This window comes from Trachypithecus francoisi, unplaced genomic scaffold, assembly GCF_009764315.1.
Source record: "Trachypithecus francoisi isolate TF-2019V2 unplaced genomic scaffold, Tfra_2.0 Contig01579, whole genome shotgun sequence".
Lineage (NCBI taxonomy): Eukaryota > Metazoa > Chordata > Mammalia > Primates > Cercopithecidae > Trachypithecus > Trachypithecus francoisi.
In genome coordinates this window covers 17,097,999-17,122,277 of record NW_022681442.1, presented here as the reverse complement: position 1 = coordinate 17,122,277, position 24,279 = coordinate 17,097,999, and the positions used below count along the sequence as shown (strand labels likewise).

General features: G+C 46.2%; 1 protein-coding gene across 4 annotated transcripts in view; it reads right to left on the bottom strand.

Annotated features, from left to right (window-relative positions):
- The window catches only part of AFAP1L2 (actin filament associated protein 1 like 2), a 107,823-nt gene that overhangs the window by 42,926 nt on the left and 40,618 nt on the right, over positions 1-24,279 (bottom strand). For all 4 annotated transcript variants that reach the window (XM_033182006.1, XM_033181996.1, XM_033181986.1 and 1 more), the window contains one exon: positions 1,808-1,936. In XM_033182006.1, the coding sequence (XP_033037897.1) occupies positions 1,808-1,936 (129 nt within the window). The remainder of the gene's footprint in view (positions 1-1,807; positions 1,937-24,279) is intronic.

Genomic DNA, 24,279 nt, shown 5'->3' with positions numbered 1-24,279 from the left:
AGCTGCCTCATTCGTAATAGTTCAAATCTGTGACCAAACCAAATGGCCATCAGTTAAGTGAAAGGATAAACAGATTGTGATATATTCACAGAATGGAATACTACTCAGCGATAAAAGGAACAAACTACAGACACACAACAGCATGGATGAATGAATCTCCAGAGAAGCCAGACATACAGTACACATCATATGAATCCATTTATACAGAACTCCAGCACAGGCAACATTAATCAGCACCATGGTTGCTTGTGTTCGGCGGCTGGGAATGGCCAAGACAGAACTTTCTGGATAATGGAAATGTTCTATATCTTGTTCTGGGTGATGAGGAGACAGGGGTATACAATTATCAAAACTCACTGAATTGATTATTTCACATATGTGCACTTTATAAGTAAATGATCTCAATTTTAAAAAGAGAAAAATTATGGATTCAGGGTTCTGTAATTTACAAAGTCTTCCAACTATGTTTTCCCTTGGGTTGTGTAATATAGGGCAGGCTAAACTCTCCAGGTCTCAGTTTTCCCCTCTATAACAATAGCACCAGCCTCACAGGGATGTCTTAAAGATGAAATGGGTTATTACATACACTCATGAGAACGTTCAGTAAGCCCTAGCTATTATTATAGTTCCTTATTGCATCTCTACTTTCAACCAGCAGGGAAGAGTGCTTTGAAAATACCTCATTTAAAACCTCACTCATGGGCTGCTGTGTCAAGTGGCCAGAGATTTCTGGGGCTCCAGCCCAAGTCGGGTCAGTCCTGCACCATTGTTATGGGGTGAAGTGTGTCCCCTCAAAATTCATATATTAAATCCTAGCACCCAGTATGCCTCAGAATATGATTGCATTTGGAGATAGGGTCTTCAAAGAGGTAACTAAGTTAAAATAAGATAATTAGGGTGGCCCTAATCCACTATGACTGATATCCTTATAAAAAGAGGAGATTAAGGCCAGGCACAGTGGCTTGCGCCTGTAATCCCAGCACTTTGGGAGGCCGAGGTGGGTGGATCACCAGAGGTCAGGAGTTTGAGACCAGCCTGGCCAACATAGTGAAACCCTGTCTCTACTAAAAATACAAAATTAGCTGGGTGTGGTGGCGGGCGCCTGTAATCCCAGCTACTCTGGAGGCTGAGGCACGAGAATTGTTTGAACCTGGGAGGTGGAGGTTGCAGTGGACTGAGATCATGCCACTGCACTCCAGCCTGGGCAAGAGAGCAAGACCTCGTCTCAAAGAGAGAGAGAGAGAGAGAGAGAGGAGATTAGGGCTGGGTGCAGTGGCTCACACAGTACTTTCAGGGGCCCAGGCAGGGTGGCTGGCTTGAGCCCAGGAGCTCGAGACCAGCCTGGGCAACATGGTGAAATCCCATCTCTACAAAAAACAAATACAAGAAAAAAAAAGATAGCTGGGCATGGTGGCATGCACCTGTAGACCCAGCTACTTGGGAGCCCAGGAGTTTTAGGCTACAGTGAACCATGATCGCACCACTGCACTCCAGACTGGGTGACAGAGCGAGCCTCTGCTTCAAAAAAGTTAATTAAATAAGAAGGGGTGATTGGGACACAGACACAGAGGAAAACCCATGTGAGGACACAGGGAGAAGACAGCCATCAGCACGCCAGGGAGAGAGGCCTCAGAAGGGACCAAACCTGTTGATATCTTGATGTTAGACTTCTGACCTCCAGAAGCATGAGAAAAGAATTGTCATGTATAGCACCCAGCCTGTGGTCCTTCGCTATGGCAGCCCGCACTGACTCACAGCCATCTCTACTCGCGTGGAGGCCTCTGCACCACCCAGGGCCCACACTCACTGCTGCTTTTGGTGTAAAGCCGGAGGAGCTCCGCCAGGCAGCTCTTCTTCACCAGGGCTGTGCTGCTCAGGTTCTCCTGGTCAAGAATCTTGAGGAAGTCATCCAACTCTGTCAGCAGCTGTTCCAGGGCTAGGGACAGGAAACAGAAGAAACTCACAGTGGCTGCCCTCTCTCCAAAGACCCAGCTTAGATACACCTCGAACCCTCTGGTCCCAAGAGGAAGGGTTTGCTGTGAGGTCTGGCAGCGTCTGGGGCGACTGGGCAGAAGATGGGATTCTCAGCTCCAGGCCACAGGGAGAGAGAACCAGGCCCTTGGCTTGGAGAGAAGCAGCCTCTGCTGAAGCCCCAGGCTTACCAGGTGCTGGACGAGTGACCATGGCCTCATCGGCCGACTTTCTATCTCCTCCACTGCAAACGTCTGCACTCACAGAGTGCTTGTGAAAACTAAGACTGTACTACCTCCAAAGTGCTCTGAGGGCCGCTGAGCTCTGCTCTTAGAGCTGTGGCTAGAATGAGGGTTCCTCTCATCTGGATCCTCTCTGGCGGCTTTGGGCCCATTTACTTCTTAGGCCTTTTAGGTCAAATGCTTTGTAAAGTTCCTTCCAGTTCTGAAGTTCTATGGTTCTCAGCCTCGTCGTGGCTGCATGACTTTAAAGTAAATCTCTTCACAGGTTGTCCATGATTAAAAGCCACACCTGGGCCGGGCACAGTGGCTCACACCTGTAATCCCAGCACTTTGGGAGGCCGATGCGGGTGGGTCACAAGGTCAGGAGATCGAGACCATCCTGGCCAACATGGTGAAAACCCATCTCTACTAAAAATACAAAAATTAGCTGGGCTTGGTGGCGTGCACCTGTGTTCCCAGCTATTCAGGAGGCTAGGGCAAGAGAATCGCTTGAACCCGGGAGGCAGAGGTTGCAGTGAACTGAGACCACACCACTGCACTCCAGCCTGGCAACAGAGCAAGACTCCAGATCAAAAAAGAATTAAAAAAAAAGGCCACACCTGGTTCCTCAGAAGCCCTACCTGGCCTCCAAAGCCCTGCAGACTGCAGCAGCCTCACCCGTGGTCACTGTCATACTCCACAGCCCGGACACTGCACCCCTCTTTCCTTCCCTGGCCTTCATACATCATGGTCTCCTCCCCCTCTGCTAAATCACACTTGTCCCTCTGTTACCAGTGGTAGTTATCCGTATGGATCTGAAGCAACCTCAATTCTTGCCTCCTCAGAAGAAAAAATTTGAAGGGCATAAGGCAGGAGGGGAAACAGACAAGTTTCAGAGCAGAAGTGAAAGTTTATTAAAAGCTTTAGAACAGTAAGGAAAGGAAAAGAAGCAAAGTCCAACTTGGAAGACAGCCACATAGGCGACCTGAGAAACCAAGTGTGAGGCTTGACCGCTTTACTTGGGGTTTTCTACGCTGGCATACTTCCGGGATCTCGCCTTACTTCTCCTCCTCCTGAGATCTTATTGGGAAGCTGCTGATTGGTTTCAGGTGTTTTCTATGAGGAGCCTGCCTTTCCTTGGCACTGGCTGTGACCAATCATTCCTTTAGAGAAACAGTTAACAACTGCCTGACCATCACCTGGTGGTCATCCAACATTCCTAGTGTGTGGGGCGGGGTGGGGAGCCCTCTCCTGTCCGGCTCAAACCTAACAAGCTACCTGCTGTAACACCTCAGGTCTTAGTCTAGATAACACTCCTCCTGAGACACCTTCTCTGGACCTCTTTAACAGATAATCCCATGTTACCAGCACTGGCCTCTGTGATGGGCTAAATATTGGGCCCCCAATGATGTCCATGACCTAACCCCCCGAATCTGTGAACATGCTACTTGACATGGCAAAGGGACTTCACAGATGTGATTTAATCAAGGAGATTATCCTGGTTTGTGCAGGAGATCACAGTGTAATCACAGGGGCCCTTATAAGGGGGAGGTAGGAGGGTAAGAGTCAGGGAGATAAGATGCTACCATGTTGGCTTTGGGGATAGAGGAAGGGACCATGAGCCAAGGAACACAGGTGGCTTCTGCAATCTGGAAAAGGGGAAGAAGTAGATTCTTTCCTAGAGCCTCCAGGAGGAATAGAGCCCTGTGGCCCCCCCGCAGATTCTGATCTCCAGAACTGTAAATTAATGAGTTCGTGTTGCTTTATGTTACTAAGTTTGGTAATTTGTTACCACAGCAATAAGAAACTGAGATACCCTCTCAAAGCTCTGACTGCATCATGGTGTAGCTGTCTGTGTCACCATCTAGCTGCAAGCTCCAAGGACAGGCTTTGTGTGGAGCTCATGTTTCCAGGGCCCAGCACAATGTCCAATAAACATTTGTTGACTAAATGAGTAAATGAAAGCAAAGCAAATCTATCCACTTACTTTGTACATGAAAGAATTCTGTGGCCTGGATTAACAGCAAAGAGAAGTCCACTAAAAATCCAGGTATCTGGCAGGTCCTATCTAGCTAAAATATTGGAACAGACGGGATTTTTAAAAGCATCTCCTCCACTTATCTAGCTTACATAATACAGTCGCAACACGGAGAACCCAAACAATTCTTCCCCCAAATGGTCTCCATGAAACCAACTCCTAGAGTTTACCGCATGAACGAGCTGTTCTGAAACTTGAACCCCAGCAACTTGCCCACCATCTAGAACCCTTGGCACCTCCTGCTTTCCTTGTGATCACTCTGCTCCAGACCAGCATGACCTCCCCGTCTGCATGGGCAGCCCTTCATTTGTGTCAGTCTAGGGGCAAGTCAGTGGTTAAGGAGAAACAGGTACTTTGTGGGAAGCCTGCACTCATTTGCTCACCTGACCCCGCCCCCTTGTCTCCCTGGCATTGCTGGTCAATCCCACCATGACCCTAAGCAGATTTACAAATAACCAGCAAGAAGGGAGGGAGGGGGGCTGGCACTGGGCACACCACAGTACAGGGCAGAGACGAAGCTCTTCCAGGTAGTCAAGTGTTTGCCCAAAAAGCATTGGTCACAGGAGCTTCTCAGCAGACAGAGAAGCATCGGCAGGATCAGTTACCGTGGGCATCACCCAGCAAAAGTTGCCCTGTAGACCTTAACCTTAACCAGTAGGGCACCCACCATCTGACCCAGGGGAGCTTCTCTGCTGGAGCTGGGGACCTCAGCCCCGTGCCCTGCTGTGACCAGACTTGCTCACCAAGGGCCAAGAGCCACACTGCCAGCATCACCGCACCCTCATCCAAGGCAATGGTGCTGCTGGGCCTGGATGACTGAGCCGAACCAGAGAAGAACGGAAGACAACACCAAGGTGGGGAAACTGAACTGAACAAGGAAATGAAAGGAGCACGATGATGGCAAAATTTCAACTCTTGCCTGAGATAAAGTCAGGAGGGACCATAATCCAGCTTTATAAATGTGAGCCCTGATGGTCTGCAAACAAACATTTCCAACTATGAAGTCCACGAGCATTGACTCAGCATCTACTAGGCTGGCCCACACAAGCATTTAATAGAAAGAATAAAGCATGTTCTCCCAACTCAAAGGCCTTAGCTTGTGTTGCGTTTTGTTTCTAACACTATTCATGAGCTTCCTGTCGGCTGCAGCTTAAAGAAGCCAAACCAGGGAAAATAAATTGAGGACAACAACAGTGAGCCTTGAACTCAGCTTCAGGGGACAAGGGAAAGTGAAAGGGCCTTGTAAGGCAATTGGGGTCTCAAGCTGCATTTTTCCTGAATTCTGAACTTCTCAAGGCTGTCCCTCCACTGCCGCTTCAAGAAAAAAAAAAAAAAAACCATAAAAACTGTAAGTATGTTTTCACTTCCGCATCCTTGGCTATTCCCAAAAGCCGCCCAATTCCTGGAAAATAGCCTTTGTTTCTATTCCACATGAGCCAATATGTACCAAGCCAAAGGGTAGAAAGAGCTGGGCCTGGCCCTGGGGAGACAAAGGTGACCCCAAGGGGTCCTCAGCCCTTCCAGAGGCCTAGTGAACCCAGGGTGAGAAGAGAACTAATCCAGGGATGTCTACAAGGACCAGCAATGCAATAAGGAAAGTGGGGCAAACTCTGAGTTTATCAGGGAAAGGAATTGTAGCTCGTCATTGAGGAATGCATAGAAGCTCACTGGAAAGGGGCAGAGGCATTTTAAGAAAAAGGGATGGCTGGGTGCAGTGGCTCATGTTTGTAATCCCAGCACTTTGGGAGGCCAAGGTGGGTGGATCACCTGAGGTCAGGAGTTCGAGACCAGCCTGGCCAACCTGGCAAAACCCTGTCTCTACTAAAAATACAAAAACTAGCCAGGGGTAGTGACGTGCACCTGTAATCCCAGCTACTCGGGAGGCTGAGGCAGGAGAATTGCTTGAACCTGAGAGACGGAGGTTGCAGTGAGCTGAGATCACACCACTGCACTCCAGCCTGGGCAACAGAGTAAGACTCCTTCTTAAAAAAAAAAAAAAAGAAAAGAAAAAGAAAAAGGGATGAGATGCTCAGAAAACTTGAGCCCTGAAAGTACATGTGCGTTTGGGAAACCACCCAGTGTCTCTGTGTATCAGGGGAACATGGAGCATGGAGGTGGGTGGGGGTGGGCCTCAAAGGGGAGAAGGTGGGCTCTGAGGCCAGAACTGTGGACTGGGGGTGATGCAGATGAAGAGGGCTTCATCGTTCTGCTCAGGAGTTGGTGCCTTATTCTGCAGGGCCATGCAAGGCTGTTCTTTAAGCAGACTAGAGAGAATAATCCTGAAGCAGTGGGGAGCATGGATGGGAGGGGACTGGCCATGGAGGCAGGAAGGCCAGTTAGATAAACTCATTAGTGCATACGGAATGATGAGGGTGTGAGCTAATCATGGCAGCTGGGCACCATGCCATTAGCTTTGCCCCTACCCCCCCGAATTCTCACAACCACCCTGCAAGTGCACAGCTGTGGGAATGGGCTAAGGAGGCTGAATGACAACCTGATTTGACCACATCCCTGATGAGTAGTGGCATGGGGGATCATATCCAAGCATGTCCAAGTTCAAAGCACTTGTGTCTGCCATCCATCCATTGGCTGTAGTCATTCCCAGGGAGCCAGGAAAGTGTATTGAGTCATGGCTCCTGCCCTTCAGTCCTTCATACACCACAAGGCAAAGGGTATAGGGATGAAGAGAAAGAGTGGACTGGAGACATGAGATAGGGACAGCCCACAGGACCTGCCGATGTAGGCACCGGATGGTGGAGATGCGAAAAACCATCAGACACCGTGGTGAACCAGGCAGCCATGGTGCCTGCCCATCGGGGAGTGGGTGGGCCAGCCAGATGTATTGGGGAGAGCAGCTCTTGGTGCTGTCTGCTGAGGACAAAGTTGATACCCTCCTTTTCTTCCAGGCTGTGGCAGGTGAAGGGGAAGCCCCAGGGTTAAAGGAGCGTAGGCCAGGGGATGAGAGTCAGAAGGGAAGGATGTTCCTTCCCTTCCTCTCTGGATCCATCATTGTTCCAGGTCCAGCCAGGCCCCTTCTCCATAAAGCCACCGTGACCAGCGGCACTCAGCTCTTGCTGGCATCTGCCTCCCTAGGTTGTGGACTGTCAAAACCAGTTGCGCACAGTCGTCTGGGTGTGTGTCTATCTCTGGGGCTAGGCAGAAGCTCTTTCCAGTCAAGGGTCAAGTTTTATAGATTTGGGTGTCCAACAAGGTGCTAAGCACACTGGAGGCTATCAGCGACTGTCCTCCAGACACACCCTTTCAGGGTCCAGCCACAGGCTTGAGGAAATAACAATCAACAAAGGCAAGGCCCCAGTGTGCCAACCTCAGTGACATTTATCAACCCCCAGGGCTGGGAGGGGTGGGCATCCCTTAGAGGAATGTGGCTATCACCCTGAGGCCCTGGAACTCGCTCACCACATTTCCTTTCTCCCCCACCATCCCCCACACTTTCATTTCGGTCTCTTCCTTGTCCTCCCGTGGAGGGAGGGAGAAATAAATGTGTTGTTCATTCTGGAAACTGTAGGCCCTTGTGCGGGCTTTCCATCCCAGCTCTGTTAAAGTTCAGGGTTGTCTGCTTAGGGTCAATAAGATTCTTGTTCGGGACTTCCAAGGCCCACGCAGGGCTGGGCGGTTCAACTGCTCGATTCATCGCCCTCGGCCGTGGTGAAGCTCTTCCTCCAGATGACCTCCTCCCCCAGCTTTTCTCATTTTGAGGCTGTCTTGCTTTTTGGTCACTAAGTTCCCAACCATAAACGTCTTCCCAACACACCGAAAAAGCCACTCTTCACGGTTTCCCTGCTGTTTTATGCACACATTTTTATTTGTTCAGCTGCATTTGCTGAAGACCTGAGATGGAGCATGATTTTCCTTCCCAATGTCAAACTGAGCAGACCTGCGCTTTATGTAGAAAGACATGCACCCCTCTGCCCGACAGTTCCCAAGATCAAGCCACTGAGTGTATTATCCTCATGAGCCCAACTGCTGGGGAGCAGTCAGAGTTACGAGCCTTGTGAAGCTTTCTGCGAGAAGCAACAGCATCCTGTAGATGCCAGGGAGAGTGGAAAATGTCGAAGATCTTCCTCCTGATCAGAGAGCTCTCAAGTTCTCAAGATGAGCTTCTGGAAAAATATACTCCTCACGCCACCTAACAAGGGTGACCTCAGAGCAAATGCCCTTTTTCTTCAAAAATGCAAAACACTGAATCAGCCTTTTACCACGTATCTACTGTATGTCTGCCCTGTTCATAGAAAGTGGGATTTTTTTCTTATTTTTATTTTACTTTACCTTTTTTTTTGAAACAAAGTGTCGCTCTGTCATTCAGGCTGGAGTGCAGTGGTGCAATCATGACTCACTGCAGCCTTGACTTCCTGGGCTCAAGTGATTTTCCTGCCTCAGCCCCGCAACGAGTAGCTGGGACTATAGGCATGCACCACCACACCCTGCTAATTTTTAAATGTTTTGTAGAGACAGAGTCGTGCTGTGTGGCCCAGGCTGGTCTTGAGCTCCTGACCTCAGAGGATCCTCCTGCCTCAGCCTCCTAAAAAGCTGGGATGGCAGGTGTGAGCCACCGCACCCAGCCTTTTTTTTTTTTTTTTCTGTGATGATAAAATACAGATAACATAAAATTTATTACTTTAACCATCCTAAAGTTTACAATTCAGTGGTGTTAAGATTCCCAATGTCGTGCAACCATTACCACTATCTAGTTCCAGAACTTTTTTTATTACCTCAAAGGAGAGCTCATTAGGCAATGACCTCCCTATTTCCCCCTATGCTCAGATGCTGGCAACCACATATCTGCTTTTGGTCCAGTGGGTTTGTCTATTCTGGGTATGTCTATACATTTTGCATCTGGCTTCTTTCCCTTAGCATTATGTTTTCAAGGTTCATCCACGTTGTAGTAGGTATGCCTACTTCCTTCCTCCTTAAGACTGAATACAATTTCATCATATGGATATACTACATTCTACTTACCCACTCCTTGTTGATAAGGCAATGGATTTTTTAAACAAAAAACTTTTTTATTGGTATATAATTTAAATACAGTAAACTCTCCTGTTTTTACTGTGCAATTCTATTTGTTTTGACAAATACCCTCAGCTGTGTTAATCACGACTGCCACAATGAAGGCACAGAGCCTTCCCACTACCCAAAAAAGTTTCTTTGTGCCCTTTATAGGCAGCCCCCTCCCTACTCCCAGAGCAGGCATGGGAGCACGAATAGCTTTTGGAGTCTGACTTCTTTTACTTAACATCGGGCATGCGAGATTCATCCAGGTTGCAAGGCATGAGAAGTCAGCTCCTTTTTCTTGCTACATAGCATTCCATTGTGTAGATGTAGGAAGAATCTTTATAGCCCCACTGCTGGGCACTTCTGCACAGAACAGCAGTTCCTGCTTTCCCCCACCAGACTGCCATGCTCTCAAAGGCACCTTACTGCTGACTTTACACGGCATGCCCTGCTTTAAGTTCACGTAATGTGTGGCCACTCAGAGACATGCATACACGAGGTGAAGCAGTGATTCTCAGCCCGGGCTGCACACTGGAATCACTGAGGGAACTTACAAGAATCCTGATGCCTGGGTGCACCCCCAGAGATTCTGCTGTCATTGCTCTGGGTGTGACCTGGGGTAGGACTTTTCAGTCTTCCCAGGTGAGTGTAATGCACAGCCAAGGTCAAGAACTACCTAAAGTTGTGATGACTTGCTTTATGAAGTCTTTTACCTTATCAAATTATGTGTAAAGTTCCTTAAAACGCAAACTTTCATAGTGCTCCTATATGACCATTCTGATCTACATGTAGAACTTTCTAGGCTCATCCCTGTTATAGAAAGTCAGATACACTTGAAAATGTGTTTTCTCCTAAAGTCCTTTTCCTTCTGGACAGTAAGAGTGCAGAAGGCCAGGCTGGGGCTGGGTGCCGTGGCTCATGCCTGTAACCCCAGCAGTTTGGGAGGCCAAGGTGGATGGATCACTTGAGGTCAAGGGTTCGAGACCAGCCTAGCCAAAATGGCAAAACCCTACCTCTGCTAAAAATACAAAAATAAGCTGGGCGTGATGACACACACCTGTAATCCTTGCTACTTAGGAGGTTAAGGCATAAGAATTACTTGAACCCAGGAGGCAGAGGTTGCAGTGAGCCAAGATCACACCATTGCACTCCACTCCAGCAGGGGCAACAAGAGCGAAACTCGGTCTCAGAAAAAAAAAAAAGAAAAGGAAAAGAAAGAAAAAAGAAGGCTGAGCCAGGTATGGTGGCATGCACCTGTAGTTCCAGCTACCCTGGAGGTGGGAGGATTGCTTGAGCCCAGGAGTTCAAATCCAGCCTAGGCAACACAATGAGAACCTGTCTCTTGAAAACAACAACAACAACAACAACAACAACAAAAACCTGAGTGTAGAAGGCAAGGGTCAAGATGTCTCAAGACAGCTATATGTTTACATATCACTGTACTCAGTTTTTTATCCTTCTTAAGCTCTTATCACTGAAAATCAGCACCCAAAGCAGACTGTAGTCATTTTTGCCTGCTTGAAACCCAGTAAACCGAGCCAGAAATGTAAATAACTTTCTCCAGTGTAAATACTCAAGAAGTTTTTCTTTATCTCCATCTCCAAGAAATGGTAAGGGGGGCGGGGGGGGGCTTGCTTCACTTGCTAGCACTGTGAATGCTCTGCTCCCGCCAAGCCTGACCTACAAGGGTCATCTTGCCATCATTTGTGCAAGATCTGCTTTTTCTCACCTATCTTTGAGTCTCATCACTGAAAACACTTTCCCCAGGAACAGCCCACCCTCCGCATTCCCAGATTAGCCGTTGAAGCTGAGATGGGACAGATGCTGGGCTGTGGCTTGCAACACTGGAAAAACAACGTGAGTTCCTCACTGCCGACCCCACCGATGAACAAACCTCCCCAAGAGCAGAATTCCAACCCCAGCTTAGGAGCCAGCTGGAACCAGAGCCTCTCAGATAGGGCCTTCGAAAAGTCACACAGTCACAGCTGAAGACGTGAGACCAAGCACAGAAAGGGAGAAAAGACCACAGTCCTACCAAGAACCACATCCACTCTGTCTCAAACTGCCCAGAAGCACGACCTGTCCATTCAGTAATAGCCCCAAGCACACGGGGCTATTACTTGACAATTCAGCCGTCTTTATTATTCTCTATTGTTCCATGGATGCAAGTTCTTTGTCCCCAATGAAATCGAAAGCTCTGTGTGGGTAGGGACTACATCTTCTGGTTTGATTTCCTCCCCTATTGTGCCTAGATAGTGCTTTGCTAAGGTCAGTGCTTGGAAAACATCTGATGAACATAAGGCTTCTAAACAGATAGACAGACGCATACAACCTGCCTTCACTAATGAAAGCTCCTCCTATTTAAGTGTCTGGGCTGCTCAGTCTAGTAGACCCGGGCAAAGGGCTCACAAGTCCCATCTGGGCCAGTTAACATCTCTGAAGCCACCAGAGGCAGCCCCTGGCAGCTGATGGGCTGGAAGGACAAGAGCATCTTACTTTTGGATGGTGTTCTGGTGGGAGAATTTTCTCAAGGGTACAGGTGGGAAGGGCATGGAGGTGGCATGCTGCCCTAGGGATCAGAATCAGAAGGAACTCAGGGTGAAAGAAACCCAACCCCTGGGGCACTCCAGCAGTTCAGAGGGCACGTGAGGGCAGACTCGAGACACTCCAGGTTCCAGCAGCCACCAGGGTCCAGGCCAGACAAAGAGGCTTTGGGTCCCGGGAGGCCTTTGTTCCTCAGTTCATTTAAGACATTCCTTAAATGCAATCTACCAGAAGAGTGGCTTCATTCAGAGGCAGCGGGGGCCAGTTATGTGGGTGGGAGGCACAAAGGTTTAGCTGGGTATCTCCCTGCGCGGCAAGTCCCACAGCCAGTACAAACCATTTTAGCCTCAGAACAAGAGGCTGTTTGGGGTCACTCGAGTTCACATTGGAAAGTCTGTGTTGAATAGGAAAAAAGAAGGCTGGAAAATGATAACAGCAATTATCTTTTGGTGGAGGGGCTATGGGAAATTTTCACTCTTTCTTCACAGCCACCCCTGTTCCTCAACACAGAAGAGCATAGAGTTTTACGCAGAGAAAAGAAGTTGTGCAGGGGCCGCTGTGTTTTCATTTGGGGCTGTAAATCTAAGGTTGTCTCTGTTTACTTGATAATTGTACCAGAGAAAAAAGACACATATTAAGGATGAATGGAAGGGGGAAAAATCACCGTATGTTCAGATTTACTGTTTCCTTCCAGCATTCAGTAAAAGTAATGAGACACCATTGGACTGGTGTGCTGGTCAGGACCTTTTCATCCTGTCCAGGCCCCTGCCTCCAAGTAGGTCAAAATCAGCCCCAGCAATCCAAAATGGCCACCACTCTGACGCTGGAGTCAGCCAGGGAGAGGCACACGAGGCTGATTAGGTGCCCACTGGACCACCCGGCAAAAGCCCTTCCTTGGGGCTTCAAGGAAGCTGGGAAGGAGAAACAAAGGCCTCCGGGGCCACCCCTCTACCCCCAACCTCCAAGCTTCTTTGGCCCCTGAGGGCTGCTGGAACCTGCAGTGTCTCTCACCTGAACTTACGCTTCCCCTGAACCAGAAGTGCCCTGAGAGTCAAGTTCCCCTTGCCCTGGGTTCTTGATCTTGCAAGAAGCAGCCACCTCCACCCTTCCCACAGGTACCACATTCCAGATTCAAATTGCCTAAATATTAGTTCCACATCTTGGCTCGCTCTTGGCTGTACCACATACTGGCTGTGTGGCCTTGGGGAGCTTAATGAGTCTCTCAACGCTTCAGTTTCCTGGTTTGTAAAATAGGGCTAATAACAGTACCTCCTTCGTAGGATTAATGTGAAGATCACAAAATAACCTCCTAAAGTGCTTATACTAAATTAAATGTTAGTTGCTAAGTAAAACCCTCATTCCTCCTATAAGAGTGGTAGAGAAAACTCTCCATAGACTCTAAATACACACACACACATTATAATTCTAGCAGACAGCTTCAAAAAAGCAACTGTAGGCCGAGAGTGGTGGCTCACACCTATAATCCCAGCACTTTGGGTGGCCAAGGAGGGCAGACCACCTGAGGTCAGGACTTTGAGACCAGCCTGGCCAATATGGTGAAACCCCGTCTCTACTAAAAATACAAAAAATTAGCTGGGCATAGTGGTGCAGGCCTGTAGTCCCAGCTACTCGGGAGGCTGAGGCAGGAGAATTGCTTGAGCCAGGGAGGCAGAGGTTGCAGTGAGCCGAGATGGAGCCACTGCACTCCAGCCTGGGTGACAGAGCAAGGCTCTGTCTCCAAAAAAAAAAAAAAAAAGCAACTGGAGATGTCCTGTTTGATTTTACAGGACTACTAAATTATGTCCTGGTAGACAGCAGCAACACGGGCAGTTGAGGAGGAATTTGGGTTAAACCCTTGCAGGAAACCACCTTCATAGAAACATACAGTGCTGAGAATGAACAAGCAAAAGTTTTCAAAGTTTTCTGTAGCTTAGCCCAGGTTTCAACAGGTTAAAGCCAACACTAGAAACAGGAGGTCAAAAAAATGAGGGTCAGCTCCAGGCTATGATTTGAGAGGTGGCTACCAGGTCCTTTGGTTTTTTCCTCCATCCTTCTGCCTGTCTGCCCCCTTTCCACTCCTCTGACAGCCACAACAGGCAATGTTCCTTTTGGCAAACAGCACGGCACTATCAACATTGCCCCAGAAGGAATAATCCATGAGTGTGTTCAGTGGATACCTATTGCTTTTCCCCCTTCCCCCGCATCCATTCACTCATATTTGGAGCCAAATTTCCCTTGGGAAACTCCTTTTCCTTACTGTCTATATTTGTGGAACTAAAACTCCACACCCAACTCCATGGGCAGTCACATGACCTTGGACCTAACCAATCAGAGCATTTCATTTCCCAGCCACAATAATTGGCTTAGAGACAGACCCATGACCAGAGCCAAGCCAATGAGCATCAGCCATGGGACTCTTCCTGGAACTACTAGGAAGTGGGCTTCTCCTTCCTCAGGGTTGAGCTGCTAGAATGTTGGCCTGAAACTTCTGTGGTCATCTCCAGAAACAGCCCGCCTGAGGAGGGAAACGGGGCCTGGAGATTCCTGACAGCATCATTTCAGCACTTAGATTCAGCCATGACTCAAAGTAGTTGTTCTTCCATACCACTCAGTAATATGGAGCCAAAGCAACCTCTTTGTTTGTTTAAGGCAGCCTGAATTGGGTTTCCTTTGCTTGCAAACTGAGCATGAACTACCAGTGCATTGTTGGACCCCAAAATCTGGACCAGGCAGTCTGCAGATCCAATTCTAGTTCATTCTGTGAAGTAGGCATCACCATCCCCAGATTTGAAGCCACAGGAGGCTATGTGGTTCCACCAGGGTCACACAGCAAGTCTCAGCACTCAGAATCAACAGGTCCTTCTGGCCTCAAGCCTAGAGTTTATCCTCTTCCTCTGAGTCGACCTTACATTGGTAAAGATTTGCTTATTAAAACAGACTGTACAGAGAGTGGACTTCAAAAACATTCTAAGGACAGCAAAGTGTGGGAAAAGATCCAAATAAAAGCACCTTGAGAAGCCTGGGATATAATGTTACCAAGTCCTGGGGTGGGGGACAGAGGATAAGTGGACAGAGGACAGTGAAGACAAACTTCATCAGCCTTAGGACAAAAAAGGGGTGGAAATGGAAGGGGGAATTCCAAAGACCCGGGGGCCAAGTAGAGCAGAGGCATGGCGTCTTGGGAGACGTAAGGATGTAAAGAAAGACCTTCACTTATTCCAGGGAGTGCTGACGGATTTCAAGATTGTGGAGCCCTCTGGGGCAGCCTGATGGGAGATACAAGAGTGGAAGCTGCAACTCTTGGCTCATGGAGCACGACAGCTGTGGAAAGAATGCCATCGCGGAACCTTCACGCCTGAGTCCTCAGTGCCAGGGGCCAGAACATAGAGGCCAAAACAACTGATGAAATGGATGGAACGTGATTGTTAAATTACGCGGAAGCACAAGCAAAGCATCTGCCTAAAATGATCCTTAATATTAGGAAGAGTGGAAGAGCAAAAGCCGCCACAAAAAGGAGCAATTTTAACATCGCAGGTGGTTCTGAATGGCTGTCAAGCTTAGACTAATCTGCTTCTGCTGATGGTAGCACCTCTAATGGACAAGAACCAATCATCAGGAGAGAGCCTGTGTGTAATTCCTTTCTCCGAACCATATCAACTTGAAATCAGTCCTCTTAAGCCTTGAAGAGGTTAGAGATCAATAATGAGTGGAAATTAATCATTTGGTCTATTTTTCCCCTTCTTTGTATAATGGGAGGACCTATTCCATATGGTTCAGATTTGACCAGCCCCACCTAAGCCATAGGAGATGGGGATGTAGTTGAGGTCTGGTCATCCCTCAGGCCCTGGTGATGAGTTCAACTAATTCAAGCGAGACTGTCATCTGGGATTTGCTATATGGGCTTTGGGAGAAAGAGATCTTTCTTCTCTTGGGATTGCAAACCATGAGGATGCATAATTGGAGTTAGAGGAGACCCCTCTTTTTCCAGTCTGAGGATTAAGCCAATGCTCAGAAGAGAACAAAGCTAATAACTAGAGAAAGAGACAAAGCCTTGACCTCATAGCTAGAGTCCCTAGGTCCAGCCATGCCTGAACCTAACTTTGCACCTGCCAACTACAAGAACCAATAAATTCCCCTTTTCACATAAGCTAGGCTTTAGTCACTGATGACCAAAAAGTCTTTTTTAATATAGAAGTGAAGGTTAAACAAATGGTGGCTTAGGCCGGGCGCGGTGGCTCAAGCCTGTAATCCCAGCACTTTGGGAGGCCGAGACGGGCGGATCACGACGTCAGGAGATCGAGACCATCCTGGCTAACACGGTGAAACCCCGTCTCTATTAAAAATACAAAAAAACTAGCCGGGCGAGGTGGCGGGCGCCTGTAGTCCCAGCTACTCGGGAGGCTAAGGCAGGAGAATGGCGTGAACCCAGGAGGCGGAGCTTGCAGTGAGCTGAGATCCGGCCACTGCACTCCAGCCTGGGCGACAGAGCGAGACTCCGTCTCAACAAAAAAAAAAAGAAAAAAAAAAAAAAAATGGTGGCTCCATATAAACCATTCCCTATATAAGGCATACCCCAATTTTCCAAGGTCATACAGTGGCCCCACAGAATCTAACTTTCTTGTTCCCTTTGAAAAGTCCAAGCACGAAATCGACAGGACCAGGTAATTATCCTGGATAAACCATGGCCAAACCACTAGAAAACTGCTGACAATGGCCAACAAACACCGAGGGGTATGGCTGTAATCGGTGCTATTTAAACCACAGTGGAGTATAGCAGGCCTAGGGATAGATGTGGGTGGGAGGAGGTTGCCTCCCCAACAGAAGCCTTTCTCCTTTCTCTTTCTTCTGACTGATGCTCACATCCCTGTGTGACTGTCCACGGCCCCCAGTACAGGGCCCACAGCAGTGCTTTGGAAACTATGGGCATAGTCTTTTAGGTGGGCTATGCTGTCAGTTCAGTGCATTAGCACTGGTAGCTTTAAAAATTAAAAAAAAAAAAAAAAAAACAGTTTTGCTGTGAACTTAAAACTGCTGTAAAAATAAAGTCTGTTAAATACATGTAGTAGAAAATATTTGAATGCATACCATCTAATAAAGGCACATACTCTTTCAAAAAATTTCTGTTGGGTCCAGGCATGGTGGCTCATACCTGTAACCCCAGCACTTTGGGGGACAAAGGTGGTCAGATCACTTGAGCTCAGGAGCTTGAGACCAGCTTGGGCAACACACAAAAACCCTATCTCTACAAAAAACTAGCCAGGCGTGGTGGCACATGCCTGTGGTTTCAGCTACTAGGGAGGCTGAGGTAGGAGGAGAATCTGAGCCCAGGAGGTCGAGGCTGCAGTAAGCAGTAATTGTGCCACCACACTGTAGCCTGGGTGATAGAGTGAGACCCTGTCTCAAAAAAAAAAAAATTGTTTCATGTGTATGTGTGTGTGTATCAGTGTGTGTGTGCACACCCTGGGAAACAATATAAAATACATTTCTTACCATGGTCACAATCAAAAAGTTTGAAAAACATTTATCTGAAACTCCCAAAGCCAGAGATATTTTGAAATTCAGTGTATTTTGGAAAAGTAACATGGTACATATTCCCCCAGCAGAGTCTGGGGAAATAGGAATAAAGTGCATTAATATTTCTACAACAAAATACACAATTATTTATAATAAGTGGGATAAACAGATAATGAGTCACCTCACATCATTTCAGGGCTCTTTTTATCTCCAAATTAGTTTCTGCTTGCTTTACAAAAAACTTCTGGTTTCCAAGAAACTTCTGGTTTTCCCCGCCAAACAAACAAAAATGTAAAATAAACATATTTAAAATATTGATGACATGTTGAAATGATATTTTGGATACGTTGCATTAAATAAAATCTATTCTTAAAATTAATTTCATCTATTTTTCAAGTTTAAAAAATATTAAATGTAATTTAAATTTAAATGTAATTAAAATTACATATGTGTTTTAAATTTTGTTTCTATTGGATAGCACTGACCTAAAACATCAGAGCATTCTTAAAGCATTTTAAAAAGTCATCCCTCTGACTAAAACAAAACAATGTTCAGAGAGAGAAAGGGACTTCATCGAAGTTGCACAGAAAACCCAAATTTCCTATTCCTGTCCAAGGCTTTCTAAACCCAATTTTGAGTATTTTTGTATCCTAGAGAGCAAAGGAAAGAAGAAAGGTCATTCTTGAATGGGAATTCCATGGGAGCAGTGAGTAAAGCTTGGAAAAGGGCTTTTACATGTGTTGGTCATGATTTACCAAGGTGAGAAGGCACTAAAAAAGGAAAGTTCTCTCCTCAGCAAAACAGCTGTGACCTGGATGAAAAAGATTTGGTTACTCCGTGCAGGCTGTACTTTGTTTACATGAACAAGAGCCAGTTATTCATCACAGAAATATTCTAAATTAAACCCTTGAAGCCCTATTATATAAACAAGCTAAAGGTATCACAGAGTTTTGAGTTGGACCATTGTTTTTGTTTAATGTTTCAGCCAAAATTTGTCAAAAGAAACTGCTGATGTACAATTTCAGACTATTCCAGAGCATTTCAGTTGGGGAATAGTTTGCATTTGGCTCTTTAATCAAATCTTCTGTTCCCTTTCTGGCCAGTCTCAAAAGGACACCTCGGGTCCTCACCTCTCTGCCCTGCCTATGCTCCTTGCTATTTCTCCAACACTGTGGCCTCCAACTTCAAACACCCTGAAACTGTCTTTAGCCATTCTTTCTCTGGTGTAACCACATTCTCTACTGCAACACCCACGCACACTCATACTTGCTCTGAACTCTTATCCCCTTGACCTTGAAACCAGGCTTTAGCAAGGCCCCAAGGTGTGATCAGCATTTCAGCCCCTCCCTGCCCAACCTCACAGCACCGCTGTCTACCCACAACAGTTATTCAACAAGCATTTCCTAGGTGGCGACTGAATATCCAATATTCCATTGAAAGCAGCAGTGAGTATCGGATCTCTGCCTGGGTCTTGCTAAGCAATGCAGTGGGGAAGATAAGCATGCAAATTCTGATTTCCCCATTTCTAATTTGCATGTATTCCTTGAAATCATAAAAGAAGAACGCATGTTGCAATTCTGTTTGCATTAATGTAGTCGTGTCCCTCAAATAGGGTGCTACTAAAAGGAAATGTTTCTTAGAATCAGTGACATTTTAGAATCAATCGTTAGTCAATCAGCTCCTGCCCTTCCAGCCACGGTTCTTTTCCATTCCCTCACACGGGCTTATTTGCAGTGTGTTAAGTTTCTTTTGACAAGACCCTACTTTCTAAGTGTTTTTAAGGGCCTTAAATGCTAAAATTGTGTCTGTCTCAAATCTCAAACCAAATTCCTACAGTACAAGCATCATGCCTGAGAGTTCAGCCTCCCCGGAACACTCCTAGCTGTGAATCCCAGTGTGGTTCAGGAGTTGCTCACTTCGAAATGAAGCTGAATTAGAAAAACCTAGGAATAAAGAAGCCTCTCTTTTGTTTTCCGTTGTTCTGAATATAATTTGGCATAAAGTAAAGCAAAAATTCAATGACCTCTAAATTCGGCAACAAGGATTACTAGATTTTATGATGGGTAATTTTCTATTGAAATACACTAGGAAGATAGAATTACAGCTAAGGAAATAACACAAAATGTATCGATCATAGAGCAGTCAAAGAAAAAGAAGTCTACAACCCAAACAAGGGAAGTTGCTTTTATTAATAATAAAGTCAGTCCAAAGATGACAAAGGATATCTCACTGAACTCAGACTTATAATAAAACTACATGGTATATCTCATCATCCCTTAGATAAACAAACAGACTTAGGGAGGTTAAATAACTTGCCCAAAGACACACAGCCAGAAAATCCAGATCTGAATTCAAATCACTCTGTCTCCTTCTACCATCACTACAGCTGGCCTCCCTTACATTTCCTTCTTTCAATAACAAATAACATTAATAATAATAATAAAAACCAAAGTCATTTGAAAATAGAGCCTTAGGCCAGGCACAGTGGCTCACGCCTGTAATTCCAGCACTTTGGGAGGCCGAGGCGGGTGGATCACCTGAGGTCAGCAGTTCAAGACCAGCCTGGCCAACATGGCGAAACCCCATCTCTACTAAAAATACAAAAATTAGCCGGGCGTGGTGGCATGTGCCTGTAATCCCAGCTACTGGGGAAACTGAGGCAGGAGAATCTCTTGAACCTGGGAGGTGGAGGTTGCAGTGAGCTGAAATTGCGCTACTGCCCTCCAGCCTGGGCAATAAGAGTGAGACTCCATCTCAAAAAAAAAAAAAAAAAAGAAAAAAAAAGAAAATAGAGCCTTAGCAGAGAAGGTATATCTAAGAGACAATTGTTTGCCTAGATTTGTATATACATACAGGAGAATTATGGTCCATTTTGACCCTTGTTATTAGTACAAGTTGTCAGTGATCAAATCATATCCTCTGAGAAGAAACAGTAAAAGAAAATGGTAAAAAGACTCAAGAAATACATTACAAGAGGTAATGTAAGAGCTGAGACCACTGTTATTAGGATTCCTGGTGTATAACATTGAGTTGTTCAAACACTTGACAAGTTTATTAGCAAATCCAGCATGGTAATGATTTTGTTAGTATAATATTTATTAAGCATGGGTGACCAAACTGCAAACCATAACATTATAACTGGGTTTAAAATGACTTTTGGTATTAAAAGGCTAAATGACTTCTGATAAAGTTAGCTAGTAAGAAAACAAATCCACCACTCAAATGCATTTTGTGATCCCCATGTGTAAACTTTTCTTGTACTTCTTAATGGAGCAACTGGGAAATGAAAGATGGCGGGAAGGAGGCTGAACGAACATCCGCAGACCAGTACTGCGGGTGTCATTCATCTGAGTCATCTGCAAATGGATCAACTTTCCCTGCACCCTGCAGAGCAGGTGTACTCATCAGAATGAGTTCATGGGGAGTTAGAACTGCTAAAGGAAAGGTAAAGGTTGGCTGGCAAATAATGTTTTAATGAAAGCATTTTCCTCTGGATTTTAGGGTTCAAACAAGTGATCTGTTGGCTTAGTGCAGACCTGGACAAAGAAACCCAGGTAGCTCCTGGTACACTGTAATAGTATATCCTATCCATCTTCTCTTTCATGTAACTAAAGGTGTTGACGTGGTCAGGGCAAGAGGTAAAGGAAGCCAGTGGAAACTCAGAAAGCTACGAACACATCAATCTTAAGAGCTCCTCTTTTGGATTTCTGTCTTGGCCCCTCCAATCCTGTTTTAACTGGTGTCCTTCACCAAGGACACCAAAAAGGGTCATGTACATGACATTGCCACCTTACCAGAGCTAAGGACAAACATTTGCCCACAGAGAGAGTGTGATGGTTAATTTTGTGCATCCACTTGACTGGGTCACAGAGTGCCCGGACATTTGGTCAAGCATTCTTCTGGGTGTGCTGGTGAGGATTCTTCTGGGTGACAGGAACATTTGAATCAGTGGACTGAGGAAAGCAGATGGCCCTCTCTAATGTCACTGGCTCTCATTGAATCAACTGAAGACTTGAACAGCACCAAAAGACTAAGAGGAAATTCCTCCTGCCTGTCTGTCTGAGCTGGGACATCAGTCTTGTTCTACCTTTGGATTAAAAAGTTGGCTCTTCTCGGGTCTCAAACTTGCAGGTTTTCAGACTGGAACTCTGATCAGCTCTTCTGGTTCTCAGACCTTCAGATTCAAATGAGAACTATACCATTGACTCTTCTAGGTTTCTAGCTTGCCAGCCACACATCCTAGGACTTCTCAGCCTCTATAATTATGTGAGTCATTTCCTTATAAGAAATCTCTTCCCAAGTAGATACTGTGATATCTCAATAGATAGATAGATAGATAGATAGATAGATAGATAGATAGATAGATAGACAGACAGAGAGACTGACCTATTGGTTCTGTTTCTCTGGAGAACCCTGACTAGTACAGAGAGCTTCTGCAAACCAGGGAGATGATCTGTTCAAGTTGAAATACATTTTTTAAACAGCAAGAAAAATGTTACACAGTTGGAAATTAAACCATTTACCATTATTATTCTGAAACCTAAAACCTCCTAGGTACTTTTCTCTTCCAAATTTATTCCAATGAACGTAGTTCAAAACCCCACAGATCAGGACAGTCTCTTGGGGTTGAGGCTCAGAAGTTCTTAGAACTTTCCACATGCATTTTCTGTACGATTTCTCCCTGTATTAGTCCGTTTTCACACTGCTGATAAAGATATACCTGAGACTGGGCAATTTACAAAGGAAAGAGGTTTAATGGAGAACTCGCAGTTCCACATGGCTGGGGAAGCCTCACCATCATGGTGGAAGGTGAAAAGCATGTCTCACATGTCAGCAGACAAGAGAAGAGAACTTGCGCAGGAAAACTCGCCCTTATAACAACCATCAGATCTCACGAGACTTACTATCACAGGAACAACATGGAGAAAGACCTGCCCCCATAATTCAATTACCTCCCACCCGGTCCCTCCCACAACACATGGGAATCCAAGATGAGATTTGGGTGGGGACACAGCCAAACCATATGACCCCCACTTACATATATTTTCTTCTGGTGGAATCACAGGACCAAGGGTCAGAAAATCAACATGAGCAGAAAAAGGTGGGCAAGTTTCTGTCTGGGAACGTGTGGAATTCAGTAGCATTCCTGTGATGCCTTAACCAATCCCAGTCCAGAAATATCAACGAGACTGTCTGGAGATTATTCCCAAACTCCAGGCACCTGACTTTTAACACAGACTCCTGCCCTGAAGGTGCCCTGCAGAACATTAAACCAAAAGTCGGGGATAGTACTTACTCAAGATCACTACTCCCATCAGACATGGGAAATCTGAACAGACAGGCTAGGATACCTCTGGTGCTGGGTTTGCAAAGTGATGGAAACATCTTGGCTTCCCTTTGGCAACTAAGAGGTCACATCCCATAGTGGAGTCCTGTCCCAAGCCAGCCACATCGTTGTGCTTCCCACAGCTTCATTGCCTTGGGAATTCACTTCTGCACCAAATATGTATGGAGCACCTAACACATGTTAGACCCTTAGATTTGGCCACTAAATAAAATGGGTATGGCCCTCTTGGAGTGTACATCCACATGTCTCAGTATAGGTTATCCTGCTATAACCTAGAATTAGGTTATATTAGCATTTCTGCACCTTTTGGATGACCCTCCATGCAAAATTCCTGGTATTCTTCTGTGATTCTCTATGCAAAAATGGATGGTAGAATATTTTACTATCTTACCATGACAGCTATTCAAATTTTTCTTTCTTTTGATAAAGGGTAGACCCTTTATCTATCACAGGAACGGCATGGGGAAAGACCTGCTCCCATGATTCAACTACCTCCCACCCGGTCCCTCCCACAACACATGGGAATTCAAGATGAGATTTGGGTAGGGACACAGCCTAGGCTTTTCTCCCTGTATAGTGGAGAGAGCTGGATTGGAATTTAGGAGTTGCACTAACAAGTACTGTGAACTTCAGCAAGTTTTATCACTTCTTTGAGCCTTGGTTTCCATACCCATAGAAGTAAGAGAGAAATCATATCGATGTCTCAAGGTTGGTATGGGAATTAAATGCAATGACACGTGAAAATTGCCAGACACAAAGCACTATTCAATACATGTTATTATTACCCACTGCAGTGGGTTGATTTATGCCCTGCCCCCCAAAAATATGTCTAAGTCCTAATCCCTAATGCCTGTGAATGTGATCTTATTTAAAGTTGGATCTTTGCAGATGTAATTAGATTAAGGATCTTGAGATAAGGTTATCCTGGGTTTAGGAGGGCTCTGCACCCAGTGACTGGGGTCCTTATAAGAGATAGGAGAGGGAGATCCAAGACACAGAGAATAAGGCCTTGTGGAGACAAAGGCAGAGATGGGAGTAATGCCACCTTGGCCAGGGAACACGGGGCACTCCCCAAAGCTAGAAGAGGCAAGGAGGGATTCTTCCCTAGAGTCAGCAGAGGGAGCATGGCCCTGCTGACACCTTGATTTTGGACTCTGGCCTCCGGAACCATAAGAGAATAAATTCCACCTGTTTTAAACCAACATAAACTGTCGTGGTTATTTGTTATGGTAGCCCCGGAAAATTAATACAGCCCCCATCAACTCGGGAAACTAGAGTAGAATAAGGGTCCGTAGCTTTAGGAAGAAAACAAAGAGCCCCTGTAAGGAACAGATTTACAAAAGATTAACCTCGTTGGAAAAAATCTGATTTTCCACTGGATTATAAGAATTTGATTATGTTTCAAATCAGTCAGACAAAAACTTCTGATTTGAAAACATTCACTCTGGTGAAACAAGGCCCTCCATCTGTGCCATAGATAATTATGAATAATGCTCATGCAAAGCTGACGCACAGTGGGCTGGGGGATTCCCTGGTGGGAGCCCGACAGGTGGGGAGGGACAGCCGCATGGAGCCCACCAGAGAGGCCCACGCCCAGGCTGCCCTCTGCCAGGGTCGGTCCCTCACTTGGT